Raw genomic sequence first — 16,296 nt, forward strand, 5'->3', positions numbered from 1 at the left:
GAATGTGACTCAGGGCACAGGTGAATGAGCGGACCTCAGGTGGAAGTGGGGACACTTCCTTCATGTACTAGGAGAGAAAGCAGAGTTTGGAAGTCTGTATGTGTGTGAGCTGCTGGGCTTGTCAGAGGGCAGATGAAGTAGTTCTTATGCCATTGCCTGTGTTTTCCCTGTGGTATAGGAGGCCATCAACTGAGAATGAAGGTGGTCAGAGTATAGGAAATTTTGAGATGCTGCGAAGACCTGTGAAATTAATAGAGAATTAGAACAGGATTTTCTAAGTATCCATTTGAGACTTGTAGTTATAATTAAACAAGAATCTATCCTGCAGATTTGTATTTTTCTCCTTAGATTGCACTTAATAGATCACTAGTTCATTTTTATTGCTGTTTAAAAGCATATTGAGTTTAAGCAGGATTGGCGTTTAATTGGGTGAGGTATTCTCACTGTGACTAAGTTTGATGAATTGAAAAGCGTAGTTACAGAAAGGAAACTCAAGAAGGAAATTCTTGGAGAAACTTAAAGAATCGTATATATGCAATGTCACTCTTTAAGATAGCTAATATTTTTAAGAATTTACTATTTCTGAGGTGCTGTACTAATATATTACATGTATAATTTCATATATCTTCAAATACTAGTTCCTGTAAATAAGTATGCTGATAGTGACACATTCCATTTCCTTCAATAGCCACAAAAACAGAAAGTGATGACAAAGCTGGATTCTAACTCTTGACTCCTAAATTCTCTAAGACCCTCAGTGTTAACATATATTTTATTTTAATGTTATTATATGTATCATGACTTTTACAACTCTAAAACCAAACATTTTAAACTTAGCTACAACTGCAAAATCAACTTAAAAATTTCAAAGAGCCATTTAACATGATAAATTCAAATATTTTAGTAAAACAAAATCACCACTGATACTTTAATATTCTTAGGTCTGAGAGAAACCATTATGTCATATTATTCCTGCTTTCCTGGTAGCGTTTCTACTGCTGGACATCAGAAATAGAGATGAATAGTAGAGCCCCTGAGATAAGAGCAGAGACAGGAGAAAAGCACAACATTTCTGAAGAGGCAATTGGTCTAGTTTGGCTATAATCAGTAGACGGGTAAAGGAACACTGGGTGCATTAAAAGTAAAGAGCCTGGGATGAAGGTTTGAAGGCTGAGTAAGAATCTCTTCACTTGGTAGTAATTCTAGTACATCCCCCTCTGACCTGCAATTCTGAACATGGTGCAGCTTGGTCAATAAGGAAATAAATTGCCTTTCTGGCTGGAGAGGCAGAAGGGTGGACAATACATTGTGCCAGCTGAACTTCCTGTCTCTCTGCTCTGGAGAAGGGCCAGTCACGATGTATGACTCAGCACGCCAGGCACCTCTCCCACGCCAGCCAGGCCTGCCCAGCCACTTGCTGAATCACAAGTGGCCATTTCCAATCCCATCAGTAACCCAAGCTCTCCAACTTAGACTAGTTTCTCTGTGATCGGTCTATGATTGTCATGGAGCACAAAAAGTATTAATTTCTAACATTTATTTTTCTTCCCTGGACACTTGATGAACTTTATAAGCAAGAGTCTGATTTAATTGTTCCTCATTATCATCTGAGCATGCTGTCTTGGCTTGCCTTTTTATATGGAGAGCAAAATGTTGTTATTCCCCTTTGCCTGTTTACTGGCTGTATTATTCTCTGAGGTGGCCATCTCAAGAGATTCTGTAAAAAATAATAATAGCAAAATTTCTCCCTGGAGAAGCTTCATGAATTAAATCTCCAGAGCCAGTATACGTAAGCCAAAAGATTATGAAATATGATTTAATGTTCTGTCCAGAGAAAGGTCAGGGCTTCAGAAAAATCATCATAATATCAAGAAAAACTAATCTGCAACCTGTTATATGATTTTTAAAAATCATCCCCTATCTTTTTTACTGTGCAAACTGTAGATTTTTGTTTATTTTATTTGAGGCTATAATTTATGTCTTGAATCACGCGCATATGAGTATTACTTTCTGTGAGGTTTTCATGACCCCTGCAATCAAACTTGGGTCCTTCTGTTAGTTTCTATCACAGTATCCTTCACTTTTCTTTCGCAATTCTTGCCATATTTTATAACTACGTATTTGCTTGTTAAATATTGGTTCATCTTTTATAGATGATTGGCTTCAGGAAGAGAGAATCCATGTCCTTTTTTTTACTCCTTTATTCTCAGCACCTTGCACAACATGAATATACAAAAAATATTTGTAAAATGACCATCGAATGAACAAGTGCTCATTTAGTACCAAGCTATATGCCAGGGGTTGCTGATGGTTAGAAATGAGCAAGGCACAAAATTCTTTGTTCAATTAGTGAGCAATTCAGGCAAAAAGAAAATGTTAATGGTGATTATACAATATAATGCAATGCAGCCATCTGCAACTAGATTGATTTCTGAAGTGTTTTGTTTCGTTTTTAAGAGACAGAGTCTTGCTCTATCACCCAGACTGGAGTGCAGTGGTAAAATCATAGCTCCCTTCAGTCTCAAACTCCCGGGCTCAAGGAATGCTCTCACCTCGGCCTCCTAAGAAGCTGGGACTACAGGTGCATGCCACTATGCTGGCTAATTTAAAAACAAAAACAAATAAAAAACACACCTTTTTAAGACTGGGTCTCACTATGTTGCCCAGGCTGGCCTTGAACTCCTGGCCTCAAGCGATCCTCCTGCCTTCCAAAGTGCTACCTTCTAGAATATTGGGATTACAAGCGTGAGTCACCTGCACCAGGCCTGAAGCGTTCTGTAATAGAGAAATGCCTGGGTGCCATGGAAGGGCAGAGGGGGAAACACAGAGGAGTAACATCTAATTTACGTTTGTCAAGGAGAGGCCAGGAAAGACTAACTACAGGGGAGATAAACTCTGACCAAGAGTCTTTATGACTTCTGCGACTTACGTACAAGTTTCTTATTGCTAAAAAGGAAGTTTTAATGAACACTTATTTATTTATTTATTTGAGATGGAGTTTCACTCTTGTTGCCCAGGCTGATGTGCAATGGCACAATCTTGGCTTACTGCAACCTCTGCCTCCCAGGTTCAGGTGATTATCCTGCCTCAGCCTCCCAAGTAGCTGGGATACAGGAGCCTGCCACCACGCCCAGCTAATTTTTTTGTATTTTTAGTAGAGACGGGGTTTTGCCATATTGGCCATGCTTGTCTCAAACTCCTGATCTCAGGTGATCCACCCAGCTCGGCCTCCCAAAGTGCTGGGATTACAGGTGTGAGCCACCGCCCCTGGCCTGAACACTTATTGTAAATATTATATGGTAGTTCTCTCAAATTCATTCTGTTTACTGCCCAAAAGATCTACATAAATTCTAAGTTGTCCACGTTTATGAATTTTAGATATATGGGTGTTTATTCTGGATAAACACACAAGAGTGGGTGCGATCACTTATGTGTTAAAGAAGGCATTCAAGGTGAATTTTTTCTTTGGAAAAGCTTTGTAAGGCTGCTTATGAGACAGAGAAGTAAGTATTTTATAAGTTCCAAAGCTTCTTGGTCTATTGATGAGTTTTTCTGCTGTTAAAAACCTCTGAAAATTTGACAACATACTCTAGAGAGAGAAAGCGGTGAAATAGGCACTGTCACATACTGCTGGTGGCAATTCAAAATGATATGCATCCTATGGAGATAAATTTGGCAATATCAAGCAAACATTACATGTACCTTTGCCCTTTGTTTTGACAAATCTTTGTTTTAGCAAACCCTCTTCTATACATCCATAACGAAGTTAGACTGCCCAGAATACAAGAAGGCAACCACACTGGGCCAGTACTACTACTGGGCTAGGTGTGGTGGCTCACACCTGTAACCACAACATTTTGGGAGGCTAAGGTGAGAAGGCTGCTTAAGGCCAGCCTGGGCAACATAGTGAGACCTCATCTCTACAAAAAAATTAAAAAAATTAGCCAGGCATGGTGGTACATGACTGTAGTCCCAGCTACTCAGGAGGCTGAGATGGAAGTACAGGTTGAGCCTTGGAAGTGGAGGCTGCGGGGAACTATGAACATGCCACGGCACTCCAGCCTGTGCTACAGAGAGAGAATCCATCTTAAAAAACAAAACAAAACAACAACAACAAACAAACATACATGCATAGAGTTTTTCACTGTTGCACTATTTATATTAGCCAAAAACCTGGAAACAACCTCAATATTCATCAAGTGGGGACAGGTTGAGTAATCATGTGACATACATAAATTGCAGCACTGCACACCTGAGAAAAGAAGTGAGAAATATCTCTATCTCCCAGTGTGGTTTGCTCTCCAGAGTACACTGTTCAGTGAAAAAAGCACCGTGGCCTCAAATTTACCTACAGAGTCTATACAATCCCCATCAAAATCTCAGCTGGCTTCTTTGCAGAAGTTCACAAGCTGATCTTAAAATGTGCATAGAAATCCAAGGGACTCAAAATTCAATAAATTCAAAGACTAGCCAAAACAATCTTGAAAAAGAAGAGCGAAGTTGGAGGGCTCATACTTTTCAGTTTCAAAAGTTGTTACAAAGCTACAATAATCAAGATAGGGTGGTCCTGGCATAAGGATAAACATGGAAGAGAATTGAGCATCTAAAAATAAAGCCTCATATTTCCAGTCAATTGAGTTTTAACCAGGGTGCCAAGAAAATTCAATGGGGGAAGAATTTGTCTTTTCAACAACTGGTGCTGGGACAACTGTATATCCAAATGTAAAAGAATGAAACTGGAACCCTACCTCACATCATGTACAAAATTAGCTCAAAATGGAAAACAGAGGTAAATATAAGAACTTAATGTACAAAACTCTTCGAAGAAAATACAGAAGTAGATGATCAAGACCTTGTAATCACCAATTGTTCCTTAGATATGACCCCAAAAGAACAAGTACTAAAAAAAGTAGATAAATTGGACACCATCAAAATTGAAAACTTTTATGCTTTTTATGCTTCAAAGTCACTATCAAAAAAGTGAAAAGTCACCCCAGAGAATGGGGAGAAAATATTTGCAAATCATATATCTATTAAAGGATGTGCATTTAGAATATACAAAAGGGCCAGGCGCTGTGGCTCATGCCTGTAATCCCAGCACATTGGGAGGCCAAGGTGGGTGGGTCACCTGAGGTCAGGAGTTCAAGAACAGCCTGATCAACATGGTGAAACCCTGTCTCTACTAAAAATACAAAAATTAGCTGGGTGTGGTGTCAGGTACCTGTATCCCCAGCTACTTGGGAGGCTCAGGCAGGAGAATCACTTGAACCTGGGAGGTAGAAGTTGCAGTGCATGGAGATTGTGCCATTGCACTCCAGCCTGGGCAACAAGAGCGAAACTCCCTATCAAAAATAAAATAAAATAAAGATTTCTTCCAAGTCAATAATAAAAATGGAAAATGCAATTTAAAAATGGACAATCTGAGTAGTTTTACATTAAAAGATAAATAAATGGTCAGTGAGCACTTGAGAAGATGCTGAGCATTACTAAACATTAGAGAAATGCAAATCAAAATCACAATGAGATGCCATTTCACACCTATTTTTGTTTTTTTTGTTTTTTTTGAGACAGAATCTTGCCTTATCTCCCAGGCTGGAGTGCAGTGTGTGTGATCACGAAAATGGCTCACTGCAGCCTCAACATCCTGGGCTCAAGTCATCCTCCTGCCTCAGCCTCTTGAGTAGCTGGGACTGCAGGCATGTGCCACCGCACCAGACAGTTTTTTTTTTTTTTGTAGAGACAGTGTCTCACTATGTTGCCCAGGCTGGTATGAAACTCCTGGGTTGAAGAAATCTTTCTGCCTCAGCCCCTCAAAGTGCTGTAAGTATAGGTGTGAGCCACCACACTGGGCCAGTACTACTCTTTAAAAAATGGGAAATAACAAGTGTTGGCGAGGATGTGGAGAAATTGGAGCCTTGTACACTGATAGTGGGAATGTAATGTGGTGCAGCCACTGAAGAAAAGAGTTGGACAGTTCTTCAAAAAGTTAAACATAGAGTTTCCATTTCATCCAGCAATTCCATTACTCGATATTTACTCAAAATAATTGAAAGCAGTGACTCAAATAGATACTTGCACACCAGTGTTCATAGAAGCATTATTCATAATAGTCAAAAGGTAGAAATAACTCGAATGTCCATCAACAGATGAATGGATAAACACCACATAGTATGTGCCTATGGTGGAATATTAGCCTTATAAAGGAGTAAAATTCTGATATACACTACAACATGGATGAACCTTGAAATCTTATAACAAATGAAATAATCCAGACACGAAAGGACCAATATTATATGATTCCACTTAGATAAGGTACCTAGAACAGACAAATTCATAGAAACAGAAAATAAAATAGAGGTTACCAGGGGTTGGAGAGGAGGAATAGGGAGTTATTACTAAATTGGTACAGAGTTTCTGTTAGCAATGATAAAAATGTTCTAAAAATGGACAGTGGTGATGGTTGTAGGACATTCTGAATGTACATAGTGCCAATGAATTGTACTTAAAGGGGTTAAAATGATAAGTTATATGATATGTATATTTTACCACAATAGAAAAAAATACAAAAAGTTACCAGTGGGGAAAAGGAGGGATTACAGAAGACAGGGATAACAGCATGACTTTTCTCAGTATACCTTGCTTTTCGTATTTGACTTTGAAAATATATACATACTTTATATAACTAGAAAACAAAATTAAATCTTAAAACAATCCCAAAAATGGAATGTAAAAAAAAGGAACCAATTAATCTAAGTATATATCCAGTTTGTGGCATAACCACACAGAAATGAACTATTCCAAGTGACTTTTGAACAGAAAATTACTGTATACCATCAGTAGAATATATCCTAATAACAAAAAAGAACAGCAAAAATACCTTAAAGTGTTTTCAGTAATGGCATTGTTGGGGGTAACGTCGATACTGTTATTTTGAAAGTGCTGAGTGTATACAGTGGGATAGACCCAACAAGTATTTATAATGATATCATTGAGAACCAAGATTTTCACTAAGGGAGAAGGGAGTGAATGATGTAAGACTGATAAGGTTAAGAATTTCTGTAATCTTAAATGTAAACTGAAAGCATTGTTATGAAATGTGTGATGTGTTTATCTTAGTTTACCTTTGAATATGTGTATATCTCTAACTATACATCTATAGCAGCAGACACTTCTGTCACCCAGATTGTCTGAAACAGGAAACACACAAGATAGCCAGCAATATGTTTTCATATTCTATAGTTATAAAGCTGTCAAAACTTACTAGGGTTATGTCGAAATAACACATGATCTAACATGACTATGTTCCTACTGGCTGAAGAATGAACATTATGAACTGAACATCAATAAGAATAATGACATCAAACCCAGGAGTTCATTATAATATATTTTTAAGTATATTGATTGCTTTTGGAGGATTCTAGGAAACAAACAAATCATTTTGAAAAGTGGTAAATAAAGGAAAGACTTAAGTTTGAGACCAGACTGAGCAACATAGTAAGACCCCGTCTCTATAAAAAATTAAAATATCAGCTGAGCATTGTGGTGTACATCTTTAGTCCTAGCTACTTGAAGGCTGAGGCGAGAGGATTGCCTGAGCCCAGGAGTTCAAGGCTGCAGTGAACTATGATGGCACCACTGTGGTCCAGCCAGGGTTAAAGAGCAAGACCCTGTCTCGGGGGGAAAAAAAAAAAAAAGGAAGACTTAAGCATAACTTTCCTATATGAACTGTGCCTCGGGGTAACTAAATAATTGATTAAAGCAAGTTTCTCTGTATAAAAATACTCCAGCTAAAACATTAAGGAGAAATGATAGAATTCAAATATCACAACCCCTAAGGAATTTTTGGATCAAGACAACAATAATTAATGACTGATAACACCACACACAAAATATAGACTTATTAATTGCATAACTCCTGATCAAGTGCATACCACTATCTGTGAAATAGCTTTGCCAAAAAAAAAAAAAAAATCTAACCTAAACTTGAACAAGCCTCTAGATCTAACCACCAATTTTTACAAACTACAAAGAATTGTGGAATGTATAGAGAGATGTGACATGAAGGCAATCAGCAAAGTCCAGACTCTGAAAATACTACAGCAAACATTTAGGTTTTTTTTTCTTTTTCTTTTCTTTTCTTTTTTTTTTTTCTTTTTGAGAGAGAGTCTCCCTCTGTCACCCAGGCTAGAGTGCAGTGGTGTGATCTCGGCTCACTGCAACCTCGGCCTCCCAGGTTCAAGCAATTCTCCTACCTCAGCCTCCTGAGTAGCTGAGATTATAGGTGTGCGCCACCGTGCCCAGCTAATTTTTGTATTTTTAGTAGAGACGGGGTTTCACCATGTTGGTAAGGCTGGTCTCGAACTCCTGACATCGTGATCCACCCGCCTCAGCCTCCCAAAGTGCTGAGATTACAGGCATGAGCCACCGCACCTGGCCCACATTTGGGTTTTTCAATAAACAAGTACTAGAAATAAAAGAATAATAGTTGGTCAGGGAAGCTGTAGAATAAAAAAGACTGCCACATAAGTCAATGGCAGTGGGTGGGCCGTGTTTGAATCCAACTCTAGGATACAAACATTTGATAAAAATTTCTTTATTTAAAAAGAAAAGTTTATAAAACAATCAGAAAAAATAAAAAAGATTCAAGATCTCAGGACAACTGCTAGCCTAGATAATTTATAAAGATTAGATAACTGACTCATTTTTGTTAGTTTCTTTCCTGATAAGGCAATATGTATTAGATATATCAGAGTAGAAGGAGATATTTTTCTTACATCTATTTGGCTTTTTAAACGTAAACATATATAAGTAAAAGCCAAAATGATTTATAATCCCACCACTTATATAACTGTCTTATTTTCAAAAAAATATTATGCATGTACTAGCGTATGTGCGTTTTTTTTCCTTTTGTGGTTGTGTGTTTATATCCTTTTTAAATATATCCTTTTTATGTACCTAAGCAGCTATATACTATACTGCATACAATAGTGTAAACGTTGTTCTTTTCCTTCGTCTTTACAATATATTTTGGAAATCATTCCATATCAGAATATAGATCTGCCTTTTTGTATCCATTGAAATGCAAAGAAAAAAAGAATATAGATCTGTCTCATTTTTAAAAAATGCTGTATAATCTGTAGCATGAATTTACTATAATTTATTTGCTTGCTCCCTTATAGATGGGCATGTAAATTGTGTTAATTTTATGTGATATAATGAGTATCCTTATATGCACATCTCGGCACAGTTTTTCGAGTGTATCCATAAAGTTTCTTGCAATGAATTTATAAGGCAACAAGGGTGTGGTGGCTCACATCTGTAATTTCAGCACTTTGAGAGGCTACGGCAGGAGGATTACTTGAGGCCGGGAGTTTGAGACCAGCCTGGGCAACATAGTGAGCCCTCACCTCTACTAAAAATTTAAAAAAAAAGAAAAAAGAAAAAGTTTGGTAGGCGATGTGTACCTGTAGTCCCAGCTACCCAGGAGGCTGAGGTGGGAGGATCATTTGAACCTGGGATGTCAAGGCTACAGTGAGCTATGATTGTGCCACTGCACTGCAGCCTGGATGACACAGTGGGACCCTGTCTCAAAAAAAAAAAAAAAGAAAGAAAGAAAGAAAGAAATTACAGGCCAAATCCATGTGCTTTTTAAAGGATATTTTTGAATTGTCCTCAAAAAGAGGCTTCACCAAATTACCATCCAGGGCATACAAGATACCCATTTCTCCATGTCCTTACCAACAGTGGCTCTCATCAAGCCTTGGTGGAAATGCTGTCATACTGATACATTAATGACTAAAAGTCATGACATATCTGCTTAGGTTATAAATTGCCTCCCTCTAAACTTATACAGAGAGAATTTAGAGTGTTGTCTCAGCTTGGTTCCAGTGTTATCCAAGCCATTAACCTTTCTTTTGCCTTAGATTGTCACATTGTGGTATTTCAGTTAAAAACAGAACTGGTTTTTTTTTTTTTTTGAGACGGAGTCTTGCTCTGTCGCCCAGGCTGGAGTGCAGTGGCGCAATCTTGGCTCACTGCAAGCTCTGCCTCCTGGGTTCAAGCCATTCTCCTGCCTCAGCCTCCCAAGTAGCTGGGACTACAGGCGCCCGCCACCACCCCCAGGTAATTTTTTGTATTTTTAGTAGAGACAGGGTTTCACCATGTTAGCCAGGATGGTCTCAATCTCCTGACCTCGTGATCCGCCCGCCTCGGCCTCCCAAAGTGCTGGGATTACAGGCATGAGCCACCGTGCCTGACCACAATGGGGTGTTGTTTTTATAAACTGTTGAATTCTGCCTTTGGAAACCACAGGTTTGCTGTGTTGTTATGGTGAATGAATTAGGTGCATAATACTAGTTTTTGAAAAATGAACTTCACGCTAGGTACACCTTGAAAAATTATTCCAGAGCTATAAGAAGAGCTATAAGAAGAAAAATATGATGGGTCATTTCTCCAAAGAAAGGTTTTAAAATGTAAATTTGTACTTAATGAATTAGACAGTGTACCCTAACCTCCTCCTTGCTATTCTTCAGGGATCTCTTCTAACAAGGGCTAATGTTTCGTCTAAGCCGTGAAAAGCCTGCTGTGAGCACTCCCTGTTCAGGGTCAGAAAAACACAATGAACTGTTCTATCATTTTAGGTTCTAGGACAATGTTCTCTTGCTTTTCCTTGCTCAGAACGGACCCTTGCTGGGGTAGCATCAGAATGAGGATCTGGTGCAACAGTTCTGCAATAGGAAGTAGATTCCCCTACTATCATGGTTTTCAAGCTTTTTTGACTGCAGCCCATAACGAGAAATAATGTTTTTCATCATAACCCAGTAGATATACTCACAGAGACACACTATATTCATAAAAAAATTTCATAATGTTTAACCTTATGTTAATAGCATTTATCCTATGTTATTCGATCTATTTTACTTCTTTTTTAAAAATGCTCATCACAGTCAACCAAACTGATTTCACAACTCCTTAAAGAAATTTGACTCACAATTTGTAAAACATTGCATTGTAGAATATTTTAGAGTCTCTTCCCAACCCTCAGAGTCAGATTTATTTCAAGATGGCCCCTGTAAGACAGCTTCAAGCATGTGAGTGACTTTCTTTTTCCTTTTTACTTCTTTACCATTTACTGTGACTTCCAAATAAGTGACTCTTTCGGCTTATTTGGTAACCATGCTAATTTCTAAACATAGAACCTAGATAGAGCATTTACGTCAGACCCACCCAAAGCTTGTGTTTTAACCTTGCTTCTCTCCTTTCTTTCTTTGATTCATTGATTATGTTTTCTATTGCTGTTTGTTCAATCTGTGTTTCAGGCAGTGTACAGGTATTGAGGCACCAACGGTGAGTAATAGCAAGCATGCATCCTGAGATATATTGGGAATGAAAGCAGCTAATCCAAAAGCATACAGGAAAATATTTTCAAACTTTGATAAATTCTGTGTAAGCACATGGCATTGCGTGTAACAGGGGAACCGCATTTAATATGGAGTGTTGGAAAAGCCTTCTGTGAGAAGTGACACTTGAGCTGAGACTTGAAAGGTGAAAAGAATTTAACCGGGTACTGTACAGCATCATGAATTCAGGCACAGGTCACATCATATCATAAGCTTCTAAGGCTGAAGGGGGCATGAATTGCTAGCTGGAGAATGGAAGGAAAAGATCTTCAAGATAAAGCTGGAAAAATAAACAGGGCCAGACCTCATAGGTTTCTGTAGACCATGCAAAGAGGTGAAGGTTACTTTGAGCCTGGATGACATGATAAAACTCACATTGTAAAAATATAACTGCAAGGTAGAGAATGGATTGAAGAGGTCCCAGATTACACAGACAGAGCTATGAATAGCCTATTGCAATGGTCTGGGTCAAGCATGTTGGAGTAGGGTTGGAATAGGGTGGTGATCTTTTATTAGTTATCTTCCTTACTGAGCACACTTTGCAATGAATTTCAAATGCACTGGAACCAGACTTGTTAATTTTGGAGCTGTCAACTAAGAAATAAATAAGCCATGATATCCCACCAAAGAAAGTTGCAGAAATGCAATAGTGAGGCTGTGATGAATGATTGAGGTACAAGGAAGCTCTTACTCACTCATTTTAAAAAATCAGATGATATAAAGTTGAATATTCTAGATATTGCCCAATGTGTTATGTTCACATATTTTACTGGACATAGTTCTGGATAATAAAATATTTATCTTCTCTCCCTCTGAGAATTAAAAATCTGAGATGGAGGCCTCTGATGTGCCAAAGGAGAAAGATGATTTTTAAGAGCCAAATGTGCCTCCATGATTAAATACATTTATATTTCTACTGGCCAAGGGAAGCATGTTGCCTCTTGCCTGGGCCTCTTCTGTCTTTGATTAATAATCCCCTGCACATTCGAACACTGTTACTAACTTGCCACAATTGGCACCTTTATCATTTTGTTCTTTGAATAAAAAGAGCTTAACCCAAGTCCCAGTAAAACGTTCATTCAGGCTGAATTTAAGAAATATATTCTGCTCCCTTGGAGTTAAATGGAATAATAGGAGAAGAGTCCACTGGTCTGTTACCAGGTTTCTGAACTACACCTGGCAGCCTAACATAGTCAACAGCAGGGAGTGAATCACATCTGCTCTGTATGCTAAACCGGTCTGAGTAGGTGGTTTGCACTGGCATCTAATTATGTTTATGGTTAGTACTCTCTTCTCCTGACTTTTGGTACCAAACCCTCACACACCTCATTATCCCTATCGCATCTGCCACTCATCCTAAAAGGCCTTGCTTACATCCCACAATCAATCATTCTTTCTATTACCTTAGTGGAGAACAGCCTGAGGTGCAGCAGGTCCCAGGTATGATTAGAGTTTCACCAGTTCAATATCGTTTACTGAATGGCCTGTAAAACACAGTGAATACAATTTGTGTTGCTGCAGTTGGAAGGCTTATGTACCACATTGCCTAGAACCAAAGACCTTTCCTCATGCCCAGTACACCAATGGCAGAGATGACCAGCCCGTCATTGCATTGAAGAATAGTATCTCCCAAAAGGCAATACCAAGCATAGGTTTCTCAGGCTTTTACAAAACACTGTTTGAGTTTCTGTCTAAACTCCTCTAAGAGCTTAATTTTTCCAAAACATATTCTGTGTAAATCAGTCTTCAGTGATAAACAAAATTTTATTTATTGAACTATCAGGTGCTATTAATGCTAATTAGAATGTTACCACCTCAGATTAATGCTTCATTGAATTTCTTTTTTTCTGGTGTTTGTAAGTATCCCTTTTCTCCTTTAGCACAATGATAATTATAAAGAAGAAAATGTACTAAGTGCATTTCTCCCATCATTTGATATTTTACATTTATTTCCTCAGCAAATAATTTGTCACGAGGAAGTGATGCACATCCCTGGGCACTGCTTGCAGGCACTTAATTCTTTGATTCAAATGAAACTTTAAAATGTTATATCCATGACGTTATGTCTAAAGAAACATGTCAAAGAAACATGTCAGAGAACTTGACTGTGAATAGAAATCACGGCTGTGCTTTGAGGGAAACAAAATAAATCAGAGGTAGGAATGCATTTTTACAAGCTACTGTTTGTACACAGCAGAGGCCAATTCTACTCTCTGTGTCTCATTTCCTCTTCTAATTCCTCATCCCTACACTCCTTCATGTGTGAAGCCCATGTCTGATCCTGCCTATTTCAGTGACTGGGGGTCACTGCAGATGGGTGCACAGGGTCCTGTTATGGGATCTGGCTTCTGCCACCTTCTCCAGCCACAAGCTTCCCCCTCATACCTGTTGTTCCAGCAAATCCAAGCTATTCTCCTTTCCCCACTTGCACTAGGTTCTTTCCCAAGTCTGTGCTTGCATGAATCCTATTTTTCTCTGGTATTTTTCAAATTTTACTTTGGCACCTGGAGAATGTTTTGGCACTACTGTTTGTCAGGTGTTTTAAACTTTGTACATTTCCTCGTGTGAATGGGAGCGTAGGACCAGCATCGTGAGGAAGGACTGGAGTCGCACTTGCAGGGTGTGTCAGAGCCCACAAAGTCATTCAGTAGAAACATCAGGAGATGTTAGCATTATTTTTTAGTTATTACTATGATCACCATTCCTCAAAATTGAGCTCTGGTTTTATCTCTCCTGAGAAGCTTTCCCTTACTTTCCCATCCCCAAGACAGAGTGAATTACTTCCTTGTACTGTGTGCTTAGTTTTTCATTGCCCTTCTTATATGTTTTCCTTATCATTAATGTGGGACATGATTTGTTATAATGTTGCTGGGCAATGATGTTGTTAGTATAGAAAAATGGGCATGAGAATGGTTCAAGGAGTTCCCATAACTCATATTTTATGGGCCTTCTACAATATATGGTTAGGATGCAACCATTGGCAATAAATAGATAACTTGGGTTCTCTTCATTTTCTGTGTTTTATTGCTACATGAACAGTTATTGAGTGCTTACTGTATGTCAAGCATGACAATAAGTATTATAATTACCCTGTTTATTCATCAGTATGATCAAATGTGGTTATTATTCCCATGTGACCCATGAGGAAACTAAAGGCCTAAGGTGACAGAGCTAGTGATAGACCACCTCCTCCCAAAGTCTGAGCTCTTAGCTCAAGAACACTCTGCTCTGATCTGTAGGGTCTCATTTGCCTCTGAGACTCTTTAACATGTAAATATATTTGATAAGATTTCTCTTCTAATGCAATTCCAGGTATTCCTTCCAAGATGAGGAAGACATGTTCATGGTGGTGGACCTCCTGCTGGGTGGAGACCTGCGTTATCACCTGCAACAGAACGTCCGCTTCAAGGAAGAAACAGTGAAGCTCTTCATCTGTGAGCTGGTCATGGCCCTGGACTACCTGCAGAGCCAGCGCATCATTCACAGGTCAGTCAAGTCCAAGGAGACGGCCATGAACATAATGCAAGGAGAGAATCCACAACTGGCTACCTTCAATAAATTCTTACTGAACATGACATTTAATCCTCATTTAATTCTTGAAACAGTACCCTGAGGTAGGTTGATTGTCCTCATTTTGCAGATTTTTTAAAAGACTGAACACATAGAGCTTAATTTGCCAAAGGTCACAGTAAACAACAAGATCACAATCAATGAATTTTGGTACTATTTTATAACTAAGCTTAGACAAAGAGGAGAAAAGGTGGCATATAGAAACCTAATAAATATTAAATAAATAATTAAATGGAGGTAGCACATGGGGGGAAAGAAACAGAATGAAAAGGAAGGAAGTTCTTTGGGAAAAAAGCTTGAGTCTTTCTAATATTCGCTGTCCTGCAGTCTATATTAAATTAATCCCTAATGTATGTACTGCAAATGGAGGTAGAAAAAGCAATAGCAATGTCTTCTGCATTTAGACCGTTAGTAGTAAAGACATACAAATAACATAAGAAACCATAAAGCTATAGAGATAATAGAGAGAAAAGGATAATACTTTATAGTAAAGAAATTTGTAGTTTTAATGATGATTTTATATATAGTATCTCATTTGATCTCTGAAATAACCTGAGATAAATGATCAGAGCAGATATAATTAGACTAGAATTACATATGAAAAAACCATGACTTGTATATATTAAATTATCACACAGTTTACTTATAAGAATTGTAAACATATCAAACATCAAAACATCTACTAATCAACATCAAAACAACTAGTGTTTACTGGTTGGTGACTTACTATGTGCCAGGCACTCCTAGGTACTTTATGTACATTAGTTTATTAAATCCTCAAAACTCAGCAAAGATTCCACATTTCATTATAATATTCCCATTACACAGATAAAGAAACTGTCGTCTCAAAGATTTGCCAAGGACAAACAGTTAACAAATAGCGTAGCCAGGATTTAAACCTAGATCTCTCTGACCTCAAAGTCAGAATTCTATGATACCAATTCACATTACTTACACATATGAAATATATGCATTAATTGATTATACATCATTAAATGAAAAATCAGTACATGTGACTCTGCTGCTGTCATCTATAATCCATGAAGAATTTGCTGAGATTTTAAGTACAATTATGTCTCAATTAGTAAAAAGTTGGCTAGATAAAATATTCGACCACCACCAGTTGACATTGACCTGTAATTTATTTTTTAAACCTTTATATATATATTTTAGAGAGATGGAGTTTCACCATGTTGCCCAGTCTGGTCTCCAACTTTTGGCCTCAAGTGGTCTTCCTGCCTCAGCCTCCCAAAATGCTGGGATTACAGGAGTGAGCCACTGTACTCAGCCTATAATTTATCTTGATGAGTACAGAGCCTATAGATGA

The 16,296-nt window shown here is 38.1% G+C and overlaps 1 protein-coding gene across 3 annotated transcripts in view; it reads left to right on the forward strand.

Annotated features, from left to right (window-relative positions):
* STK32A (serine/threonine kinase 32A) overlaps positions 1 to 16,296 on the forward strand; it is a 179,708-nt gene that overhangs the window by 75,043 nt on the left and 88,369 nt on the right. For all 3 annotated transcript variants that reach the window (XM_032158275.2, XM_032158273.2, XM_058440002.1), the window contains exon 5: positions 14,712 to 14,885. In XM_032158275.2, the coding sequence (XP_032014166.1) occupies positions 14,712 to 14,885 (174 nt within the window). The remainder of the gene's footprint in view (positions 1 to 14,711; positions 14,886 to 16,296) is intronic.

This window comes from Hylobates moloch, unplaced genomic scaffold (assembly GCF_009828535.3).
Source record: "Hylobates moloch isolate HMO894 unplaced genomic scaffold, HMol_V3 SCAFFOLD_6, whole genome shotgun sequence".
NCBI classification, from domain to species: Eukaryota; Metazoa; Chordata; class Mammalia; order Primates; family Hylobatidae; genus Hylobates; species Hylobates moloch.